At 39.2% G+C, this 12,260-nt stretch overlaps 1 protein-coding gene across 1 annotated transcript in view; it reads right to left on the reverse strand.

Annotated features, from left to right (window-relative positions):
- Positions 1–2,567: 2,567 nt before the first annotated feature.
- The window catches only part of cep89 (centrosomal protein 89), a 56,639-nt gene continuing 46,946 nt past the window's right edge, over positions 2,568–12,260 (reverse strand). Inside the window, exon 18 of the mRNA XM_053426067.1 lies at positions 2,568–4,289. Within this exon, the coding sequence (XP_053282042.1) occupies positions 3,965–4,289 (325 nt within the window). The 3' untranslated portion in view covers positions 2,568–3,964. The remainder of the gene's footprint in view (positions 4,290–12,260) is intronic.

The following is a 12,260-nucleotide window of genomic DNA, read 5'->3' on the forward strand; positions in this document are numbered from 1 at the left end:
CTGTAAATATTCCACATAAATATTTGATTTCTTCTAACATTAAAGTGGACATATTATGAAAATTCTACTAGTAGTGCTTCTACACGTTAATTGGGTATCTGGCATGTCTACCGTCCCAAAAACTCTGGAAAAAAACAACTCCCGCGATTTGTTGTGGTTCCTCTATGTCAGAAACGATACGCTAGAGTGCGTCGAATGGGAATACGACCAAAAAATATGTTATTTTCCAACCATGCCCATGTAGGGAGTCTCCCTTAATGGCCTTGGACCACCCGGTCCACCCACCATTATCTCACCGGCTCCTGGGAGAGACGGCCTGGCTTCCAGGCTCCCCGGCTTGCGTTAGCTAGCAAGCTAACGCGCTCCACCATCTCCCCGGGGAGACGGTGCCGATGGAGCCGGGCCAGGCTCCACCGTCTCGCCGTCTCTCCCTGGGGAGATGGTGGAGCGCGTTAGCTCGCTGGAACTGGGGCGCTGGGGCTCTCGCAGCCAGGCTTCCGCCCACCTGACTCTGGTTCAAAACGATATGGTTGCAAGATTGTATCTTCGTCTCCAGTAGCCATATTTCTACAGAGGTAATGGATAGCTAAAAATCTTGGTGCTTGTATCTCGTGAAGGAGGGAGGGGGGGCGGGGCACTCAAAACAGGTCAATCTGAGGAGGGCTGTTTTAGACAGGGTAAAAAGGTGTTTTAAATTATCCATGTGGTATTTTGACCAAAATATGTTACAGACATTTCATTAAGACCCCAAGGAACTATATCAACTGTGGTAAAATGGGCATACGATGGGTCCTTTAAAGGTCTGGTGTGTAGAATGTGGTGACATCTGGTGGGGAAGTTGCATGTTGCAGCTGAGTAAACCTCACCTCACCCCTTTCAAACATGAAAGAGAACCTGTTGTAGCTTCAGTTGTCATAAAAACTCTAAAGGTGTTTAGTTAGTTGAGTCTGGGCTACTGTAAAAAAACATGGCAGCCTCCGTAGAGAGGAATGTTAAAAACTGAAACTATAAATATTACACATGAAAAAAATAAAGGAGGAACTTTCAACTCATTCTTCAGCTCACCCATGTGTCTCTGTCGGCCAAGTGCCCCTCTCCTGTCTTATCCACATTGACCTCTGTGGGGCATGTGGCTGTGTATGTCTCTTACACAGCAGACACAGTGTGTCTGGAAATCTTCACCTTACCTCATGAGTCATGAGACAGGTGATGATTTAGGTGGAAATGTGTAGACGTGAGATTTAAGTCCAACAGTGATGGTGATCTTAACTCAGATCCATTGTAGCCATGCACATGGACCATGTGAGACATCACACCCCCCAAACTGAAAGTAGTCCGGAAATAAAGACACAAACAATCAGTCATTTTAAAGAAAAGAGAGTTTGGTCACAGCTTGGACTGAATTTATTTAAAATACTTAAAATTAGCAGATTTGAATAGTTAGTTTATGAGAAACAAACTGCGAAGGTATCTCACAGTTTGTTTCACAGCTAAGTTCTAGGATAAGTTTCTTTGAAGAGGTGTTGTTATTTGCGTATTTTGAAAAACTATTAAAAACTATTTGAAAATAAGCTTTGATCCACTAACATGTGTCAAACTCCAAGTCTTCTGGTTGAACAAGATATTTGTAGTGTTAAGAGCAACAAGTCCTGCTTTCGTTTTATAACAATCACAAGCAGTACAGTAGTATCGATGTGTACAGGAGCCAAACCAGACTGTTTCTGAGTACTGTAATCACTTATATAAATAACACATGAAATAGACAGCATCTGTGAATTAATTAATTTAAGTAATAATGAGATGCAGTTTAACATCATGAAGAAGCAAGGCACTATGTTTAAGAGAATAACAGAGTTCATTTTCTTCTTGATGTGCCCTCTTCTTACAGTCGGCCCAGTTTGAGATTTTCAGACCTGCTTCTGTGTGTAGAGTGTTTAATTCTGATGAACGTTTTAAATCTGAAGGTTTTTCTAAATGGTTAATTTACCGGTATCAGAGATTCTCTCTCTGACAGTGACTGACATCATTAATCCCACTTCTCTTTGTGTTTTGGGTTCATCAGATATATAAGGCAAAACAAGATGTCAAACACAAATGACTCAGACAATGTTTAAAAGGGTATAAAAAGCACTTTATTATAAATTAATGTGTCTTCCACATGTTAAAATTATGTGATTCACAAATAAAACTACATTGCACATTTTAAACCCTACAATCTACACAGTTTGATACACATACTGCTGAAAGTTCAGACATCTTTTAAACCTTTTTTTTTTTTTAATTATTTTCAATATTTTGTTTTAGGGACCGAAGAAGATCTTAAAGTTTCTCACTGTGCAAAATTCATTCAGTTTTCGGGAAAAATGGAAAATTCTTAAATTAAATGAAAACATATGACCTGGAGTGTTCAGGGCCATTTCTCACTATTTTTCGGATGTTTAAAAACAGGCCAATAAAACTTCCTGTGTGAGAAGATTTCAGGATGAATGTGTTCCTGAAAAGGTTCACAGTGAAAATAAACAGTATAAATACTATGACACACTAAGAGGTGATTGTTTTCTCTCTGCTTCATAATAACACAGCCAACCATTCTACTGTAATCAAACAGAGGCCTTAATAACAGCTAAAGCATTTGTAAATGTATATGTTTATATGGAGGACGGCAGAAGCACAGTAGTCAGGAGGATGTCTCTTTTTTTATTGCAGATTATGAAGGCACACGTTTCTTGTTGACGACACAGAGGCTGAGAGGTTTGATGGTGTAACTTGACTGACTGTAATTTTTTCCGCTGACTTTTTAGCTGTAAGTAAACTGCACGTTCTGACATTACATAAAGTGTCAGTAGCAGCCGTCATCCCATTACAGCCACCGCTCCTCTGAGACGCTGCGCTGCCGTCACACTGGTCTGTGTTCGTCAGTAGGGATTTGTGGTTCATCTCTATACAGTCAGTGCTCTGCTCTGTGGCTTCAGTCTAATCCTGCAGGTCGGTGGCTGCATCAATGAGGTGAAGTCACACACTGTGAGTCACACAAGAACTTTTGCTCTGTCTGAACTTATAGACACTTTCTTTGCCTCTGCACAATAAAAACTCACTGGTTTCAGTTTTACCTCATGTTGCAATGTAAAAGTCATTGTAACACAAAATATCTAAATCAATAGTATGAGTCAGTAACAAAAACAAATAATGAGGAAACCTTTTTTATATTTAGACAGCAAAGCACAACTATGCCTCAAGATATGATTGTCAATAGTGATAGTAATATTAATAATAACAAAAATGTGACATTTAGGAAAGGCATGTAGATATGTATGTACATTTAAACGCTTTATTAACCTTAACACATTAATGTGATACTCCTTTGAAAATACGATCAAAACTATCAGTTTTATTTCCAGGGATCCAAATATTCATAATGATATAGATCAGGATAGTACCGTATGTGTCCAGCAGATGGAAACATTGGCTGTGTTCATTTGGCTTCAGCCTGGTGTAGATAATTGCTCTTACTTGGCGCTCATTTCATATTCTTGGCAGAAACTATATATCCTGAGACCAATTCAAAAAGAAAAAATGATACGATGAATAAAAAACTTAAAACATGTACAAATCTTTGAACATCACACTGCCAATCCACCAATGTCAGGTATATTTTGGCCAAACTATCAACCCTTAGCTGTAATATTGAATAATTTTTATTTTCCATTTAATTCTTTCAATGTTTAATAGGTTTTATTTTTCCTCTGTTCACAGTTTCACATGACGTGTTGAGTGAATGGTTTCCAGCAGAGAGATCAAAAGCCTAGTTGTGAATTTTCCAGACATTGTGCAACTTGACATTGGTTTTCACTTTGAAGCAAATTCAAGCTGACATGGTGAATGTTCTATTGTGAGTTAACATGTTGACTGAAGCTGGTCTACAGTCAAAATTCATGTGAACAAACAGAGACACCTCCAAACAGTTTTAGCAATAGAAATCCAGCCCATGCTTGTGCTTTTCATCTATGGAGTCGTTTGGGTGGTCCGAGTCAGATCTGAATACAGACCTTCTCTGGAACGCGGGGCTTCGGTCAGACGACAAGAGGTGGGGCCCAAAACTGTGAGGTTGACAGCGGTAGGGAGAGGTGTTCTCAGCTGCAGCTGGAGGAGGCCAGACAGGAGAGGCTCTGGTGGAAACAAGCAAACCGTGGATGTCCTCGGTGAGTCTCGAGTCCAAGAGAGTCTCCTTCATCTGCTGGTTTTCCCTGATTGCTGCCTCCCACACCACCTCCAGCTCCTCCTCGACTTCTCTGGAGGAGCAAAGAGACGAGAGGAGACAACACGTCAGTCAGTCAGTTGCTTGGGTTGAAATACTGGGAGTAAAATGAATATATATAAGATCTGCACATATCTATGCTTGCACTAAATACTCAATGTACTTACTGTATATATTGCATATTTAATTTGTTGTATATATATTTTTTAATCTTCATATGCTTATATTTCCCTCTTGCATGGAGCTATTGTAACAAACACAATTTCAGTAAAGTATTTCTGAATGAGATTCTGATAAAATTACTTTCTGAAAAAACACAACTTAACAAAAATAAAATACCCGAACTGTTAAAATATCTGAAGACTCTAAGACGTCCAGGTCATACAATATTCAAGAGTTGTACAAGTGTCCATAGACTCTGAGACATTTTATCTCTCATCCAAGAGGACACGTCTTCAAGATACACAAGCATATCCAATTGCCTATGTACACTTTAATGGGTTGGTCACTGTCGCATATACTGCACAGCATCCACCAACATCTTCTCCCATCACTCATGGCTACATGTTGATTTACACCGGTCTCAGCATATCTCCTGTGTTCTACTGCACAATTACCATCAACATAAAAACAACAGCACAGAAGGTGTTACTGTGGGGACACCAGATTCCCACAGCTCACACAGCTTCATTTCAAACTTCTATCACCATCGCACAATCCTGTAAGTACCTCAGTTCTCCAAATTCCCACTACTCATCACCCTGACTCATCCAAAAGCTCTGGACTGGTGGGAATACAACATTGTATGTTGTAACTGAAATGGAGAGAGGCCTGTAGATACAATGATCATTTGTGTTAGAGCAGAAACCTGGCTGCGGTGGCTTTGTCTACAAAACTGTGTTAGCACGAGAAGAATGGAGCAGAGAACAGTTCGCGTAACAACGCTCTGCCAACATGGACATGAACTAAAACTTTGAAGGAGAGGTTATAAATGTTTGTTTACAAATCAATATAATTTAGCAATTTTATTTGTCCTTTCAATTTTTTCTCTTTCAATGCAAAACATCGTCTGATGTCAGTTGCAGTGTTTCCAAGGAAGCTGCAACATAAAATATTCAAAACAAATACCAGGTATCTACTGAACATATTTACTCTAGACATGGTCCATTGCACCCCACATTATATTGTGTTTGTTAGTGTTTGTGTTTATGAATGTGTCAATGGCAGCAGCAACATTCAGTTGGTCACAACAGGAAACTGTAGATTAGCATGTTTCTGACCAAACAGATTATCAAAGCTCTATTCAACAATCTAATTAAAAAAGGAGGAATCGATGTCTGTTTGTCCGTCAGGTGTTGAGGACCACAGGAAGAGCAGTGTCAACCGTGAAGTTTCTTTCATGGATGAGCGGTTCTTGAGAAAGCCTCAAACACCACCTGTTTGCATATTAACAGTAGAACAACACTACAGGGGCAGACGCTGTCACCCAGCTGACAGTCGGGAAGCGGAGCGGAGACTTAAGGCATAAGGCATAAGGCACGGAGAGGCAGCCTTTCTCAATTACAAGCCACATATGCTCTACATCTATTGACGCTTTCTAAAGAAAGATGGAGTCAAATGTTTTTACCATAGTCTCCTCCTGACATGCTCTGCTGTCTTGATTCTGTTGTAGCTATTCAATATGCTGTGTTTTACCTGATGACTGTTTTATTCTGCTCTTTATATTGTTTTTGTTTATATTTTTCTTGTTTTCATATTTTTATCATTAATCTTTTCATTTACATGTAGCAATTTTCGTTCTATTTTATGCAGGAATGATGAAGGATGATTTTCTCATGAAAGCAGGACAAACACAGGACAAACAGTCAGCTCCTATTGACAGACACATAGGGCACTGGTACTATTAATAGAATTTTTGATATATTTGGCTTGTGTAACTCATCTCTGATAGATATAATTCCTGCATTTAGTTATTAATCCATGAGAGCACAGTTTGTAATGTGAGTTGTAGTATCAGCAGTGAGGAACACAGTAGGAGATGATGAGTGTGTTAGACTGAGAATTATGATGAAAAGTTTCACCTTCATTTTCCTGAAAAATTATTGTTGCTATTTTATTTTAAACCAGTGCATCTGTCTGCTGGACACACTCACCTTCATGTTGAAAATTACCTTTATCGAAAGCACACGAGCAATCATTTGGCCATGTGTTTTAGACCATATCAGAGCTGACTTCTAAAGTGTTCACACATTCAAACACCTAACCTAGCCCTAACCCTTATTTCCTGTAACAAAGATGTGAAGCCTCAATAAGAGATTTGGTTTCAACATCTTGGAGCAAGCTGGCAAAATTTTTCTTCGGGATTAATTAAGTCTTATCTTATCTTATCTAAACATGGACATTAAATGGTCTTGAAATTATGTAGTAATTTCTCAAAAAGTATGTAGTTAATCTTAAGTAAGAAAATCTGTTGCCAATTGTAGTGAAAAAAAAGTGCAACGATGTAAAATGTAATTCTGTAAATCTGTTATCTGGTTGTCTTGTGTCTTTGTGAAATGCCAAAACTAAAATAAAATATAAAAAAACATGTAAAGTTGTTAATTGGGCTGCACAGAATATCTGCATATTCCCCAGTAATTCAGTTGTTAAGCTTTTGGTCTGATTATTTTTACATTATACAAAATGTATTCATAATACCATGAAGTAAAGAGTTTCATTACTTACGTTAACTTAACATAGCCTAAAACCAGATGCTTTTCCGTTCCTAGTTTCAACATTCCAGTCATGATAGAAATACCTTTTTATGATCTCAATAGTTTTAGAGAGCTGCTGTTAAATGTCATTTATGTTTCTCCAGTATATGATCAGATCAAAAAACATTCAGTTCAAGCTGATCGTGTACTACCTCTCATTATTTTCACTAGTAACTATGTTCAAAATGTAAAAAATGTGTCTGTTGGTGTGTGGCGTTATTAAAAATGAAATAGCCTGCTGGGGATACATTGATTTGCAGACACTATAATGTCACTGCAAGTATAGTTTAAATTAAATGGGGGTTTAGGGCTGGATTCTCAACAACCGCTCATTTAAAATGATACACAGTCGTCACATCACTTCCCAGAGTCCACAGCAACACGCCTGCCAAGTCTGAAGTCGAACAGATGAGTAGCTGTAACTGAAGGATAGACGGTGATAGACAGATGGGCAGGCCGGCAGGCGGAAGGAAGGAAGGACGGACGGACAGACAGACAGACAGACAGACAGACAGACAGACAGACAGACAGACAGACAGACAGACAGACAGACAGACAGATAGACAGACAGACAGACAGACAGACAGACAGACAGACAGACAGACAGACAGACAGATACACTACAGGCAGGCAGGCAGGCAGGCAGACAGACAGACAGACAGACAGACAGACAGAATTCAGAATTTTAGTAGGATGCTTGTTGGATGTAACACGGAAAGAGACATGTGTGCATGTTGTGTGAATCAAGTAACAACCTGCCATTTCACACAAAGAGAGAAAGGAGGGATAATGATAATAGAAGAGAATAACAGCTCCAAGGAGACAGCAGGTAATTTACCTGTGTGTGCTGTTATTGCTATAATGGCTGAAGCATTAAAGCTTTTCTGTCATATGCTCTTCACACGTCAGCAACTGAAGCAATCGACTGCCCTGTCTGGACTCAGTTAACTGCTTATTATAGTGGCGGGAACATCAGCTTAACTGTATAACACAAATGTTTAGTACATGTTTATTGAAAATAAAGTGACAGGCTATAAACTCAACTCGCAATAGAAGACTAAACAGAATAATGTCTGTTCAGTCTGCTTGTCTGAGGATTAACATACTGTTGTTTCCCTCTTTGTGGCTCAAAGCTAGAAGAAAGGAAACTCTTCTTCCTTTCAGTTGGGTTGATACATATGTTATTAGTGAATAATGATGACTCCATTTAACTGGATGGATGGATGGATGGATAGAGTACATAGTTATGTTATAATATCTGACACTTAGAAGCTCTGAATGACAGAATATTAATTTGGGACTTGTTTAATCTATTCCCTCTCTATATGAGAATGCCATGAAAGAACAGAGGAAAATCTAAGAGATAGTCATTAAGAGAATCAAGAATCTCATCTAATGTCAGAAGACTGATCTCTATAACATCTTAAATGAGCTTTTCACAGATCTTTATCGCAGACAATGTTTGAGAAAATCGTGATCTTCAAAGGTGGCTTGAGACCTTCATTCAAGTTGAACATATGTTGTTGGATTTTTATCAACACACACAAATAAATATCAATCCCCTAAACATGCCTGATTTCTATTTACCGAGATCCATGGATTGTTTCCTAAGGAATCTAAGTAAACTTTGAAAAAGGCCCTATCACGAAAGGAGAAAATGTTCTCACTCTTAATTAATGATGTTTCTTTGAGAAACACATTTTGTCCGTTGTCTTTGTTGCGCAAAGACCCTCACAAACTACACTCTGCTAATTACCTCCAGGCCAAACAGCCTAACCCATGGCAACCACACTCATTGCTTCCTATGAAGCACTCAAGCACAATATTAAGATGGATCTTGCAGCCATAAGAAACATGGGCGTATGTGCTTTTTGGTGGGAAAGCCGTGGTGACCAGCAGGCCACGCAGCTGCGGTCTGACCTGTAGTGAAAGGCTCAGCAGCAGCTCCACTGCCCCAGAGGAGCTCCATAACAATTATAGCTGTACTAAGCTGCACCTACCTCAGGATTTAGTCAGTCACTCTGCAACAGTCTTCACCCTGTCAGGCCAAACACTAACATTATCCAGTAGTATTCTGAGCAGTGGGGTTTACAAGGCAGGTCCGTCTGTGAGACCACTGCAGGGAGTAACACCAGCACTAGGGTTAGACAATCAGTCACTAATTATCACTTCAGGAAAGCCTTTGTCCTCATGTTCCATATCTGAAGAGTGTGTCACTTCACCACACATACGCACATACTTCAGTCCAAATACAACTATTTAATGTCTTTAAATATTATGTTATAGCTATAATGCTTAATCAAGTTAGTTGTGTTCAGAAAACATTTGCACAAGCCAAATGATTCTCTAAAGCTGTATTCAGGCATGCACTGAACTCCGGATAATCTACAACAACATATCAACAGAGGATAATTTCATGAGGATTACGAAACTGAATCTTGTGCCGGTTGCAGCTCTACAAATGGATTACGGATTATCTGTGTGAACCACAAAACAAACCTAGAGACACGGGAGCACAATTATTATGAATAACTTAGAAGCTTCTTTTAGAAATCGCAGTATGATCACCGCCAATCACTATTAATGTCAAGCTTCTGCTTAGCACATTTCAAAAGATTCTTGAAACTGGAGTCACAACAACATAGATACAATAAGAAACTTAGTAGGGACAGAGAATCCGCCATGACTCTCTCTGTTTGTTTCTGCTCTGCTGGAACCTCAGAACCACTCCTGAATGTGTTGTGAAACTAAGGGACAATGAAGTACTACTAAAATGTGTTTATCTGCATTCATGGGCTTTAGCATTAATTATGCATGAGGTTCCAAGTGTGTGTGCCATTAAAATAATGTCAGCTATTTACACTGCTTATTTTCCAGTGTGTGAAGTCAGGAGAGATTAAGACTGCAGCAACCATGGGCTCCAGCAGGCAGACTGAATTTAGATCAGTTGTAAAGTAGTGACTGAATCTCTGTTTCACCAAGCTGAAACTATTTCTGAACAAAATAAGATGATCCTGCATTTAATGATCTGGGAGCTATCTCCACTGAATTTAAAAACCTTAACATAATAAATTCTAACCCTCTATACATCTACATCTACATATTCACACCTATACAGACAATTTAAAGTTTCCAATCGATCCCCAGTCTACTTCAGGAAACTGAAGCACCTGGAGAAATCCCACCTAAACACGGAGAGAATGTTCACACTATACAGGAAGACTTAAACCAGGAAGAGTAACAACTATTCAAATCCAAGCAAATTTTACACCAACTAAAAAGGACTCAAAAATGTAAACAGATAGAAAGCACATCAACTTACTATATCCATTTTAACAAATAATAATGGATCCTCCTTACTATTACTGAACTCATCGAATCCTGAATATAACATGCCTTTGAACCAAGTCTGAATTTCCATCTCTAAGGTTCAGCACAAATAAATAAAACAATTACATTTAATTTCCAAGTTTCAGCTTTCGTTTGAGTAGATCAACATGAATGTAGAATGAATTGTATGGGAGTTATATAGCCACATAACCACATGCATTGTATCCTCCCTGATTTCAAACAGTCTAGTCATCACCGGTGGGAATGCAGCTCAGACAGATATCAGCTGACTCACTCGGCCAGTCGAGAATATTCCACCTCCTCACCCTGAAAATCTCCTAGTTTGCTTTTGAAACATTAGGATTGTTGTCATGCTGGATACTGAAATGTCATCCATTAACTTTGGATTCACCTGTCTCAATCTGAGTTTTGCTTCTATGTGTTCATGTCAGATTCATTGGCACACATTTATGTTCCAAATATAACCATTGTTGACAGATGAGGTGGTATCTTTGGGTCATGAGTTTTACCTTTTAACTCTCCATCATTTTAATTGTTCATATTTGTTTCATCATAATTACCAGTGGTATCTTGTGCTGTTCTGGTCATAAACTCTCCTTTTTACTGTTGACAAGAACACATGTCTGCATACATCCTGCAGAGCATTCTTGACTTAATGTGCAGTCAAGAAGCACCTTTTCTTCACAATGCAAAATATTTTCATTGACCCTCTGAATTTGTGCTCACTTCTATTTCGTAGTAAACACAACTGCTGATTTTTTCACACAAACTATTATTGATATCTCTGATAGATTTTAGCTTCAGTGTCTTGTCATCTTTTCCTTAACATGCAGGTTCCCTCCCTCGGTCCTCATGTTGATCCCGAGTCACCTCTGTGGCTGTGTTTGTACTAACATTCAAACCAAACAAAACTCCCAAAGAAAAATATAACTGTCCTTTTACTTCCGGTCTTGACAAAAAAACGTTTTCCCCCTGTTGACTGTTGAAAGATTTCAAATGAAAGCAGACCTACTTGCCATAGTGAAAATACAGTAGAAACTTCAGCTAAATTTATGAATATCACTCTTTCCTCACATACAGCAGACCTGTCTATGTTTCTGTGGTTGGTATGGGTAACACAGGACTGCTTCCCCCTGAGCTCCTGGAAGTCTCAGGCAGTGCTGATTCCCAGGAGGCAGAGCAGAACTCAGCAGGCAGGTGACAATCACAACCTCTCAACATCTCTCACGAAATAAAGCAGTGGATCAGAGAGAAAACACGATGCGGCCGAGTGTCCTCTGTGGTGCTGGTGGTGAGAAGTTTGACAGAGAGAAACCTGGTCCCTACAAACCTCAAGTCAAACAGAAGGTCACTCAAAAGGACTACATTGATTTTATTCTGAGCCTGGTAAACATTTTCTCCAGCTGCCATCATGTGGTGGTGAAGGATTCACCCACTTGCATCTCAATGACTTACGTGGTTATGTGAGTGTGCTTGTTTAGTCATTTAGCAGATTGTGGTGTGCTGGAGGCAGTAAATTGGAGGTGTAGGTGATTTGTGTGATTTGTCATTAAGATGCCCTCAGGGCAGAGCAGGACAGGATCTTCTAACAATCTGATTAGCTAGCTTTCATTTGATAGCAGCAGGCAGCAGGCCCAGAGACTGAGCTAAAAACAGCCGTACTAACAGGAGGATGAAGGGGAAGTGGTGGGTTGCTTGAGGAACAACAAAGTAACAGCATGAGGTTTTCAAGCAGTAACAGTAAAAATACCTTGAAATAATCCCTGAAAATCAGGTTTTAAACAATTCTATGTGCCACAGCCAAATACTTAGATGATGGCCAGATTTGCAACTACTATCCAGAACACAATATCTTCCCTTATCAGTACAATTCAATTAGCTTAATGCAATAGTGGATGGTT

This window comes from Pleuronectes platessa, chromosome 1 (genome assembly GCF_947347685.1).
Source record: "Pleuronectes platessa chromosome 1, fPlePla1.1, whole genome shotgun sequence".
In the NCBI taxonomy this organism is placed as follows: Eukaryota; Metazoa; Chordata; class Actinopteri; order Pleuronectiformes; family Pleuronectidae; genus Pleuronectes; species Pleuronectes platessa.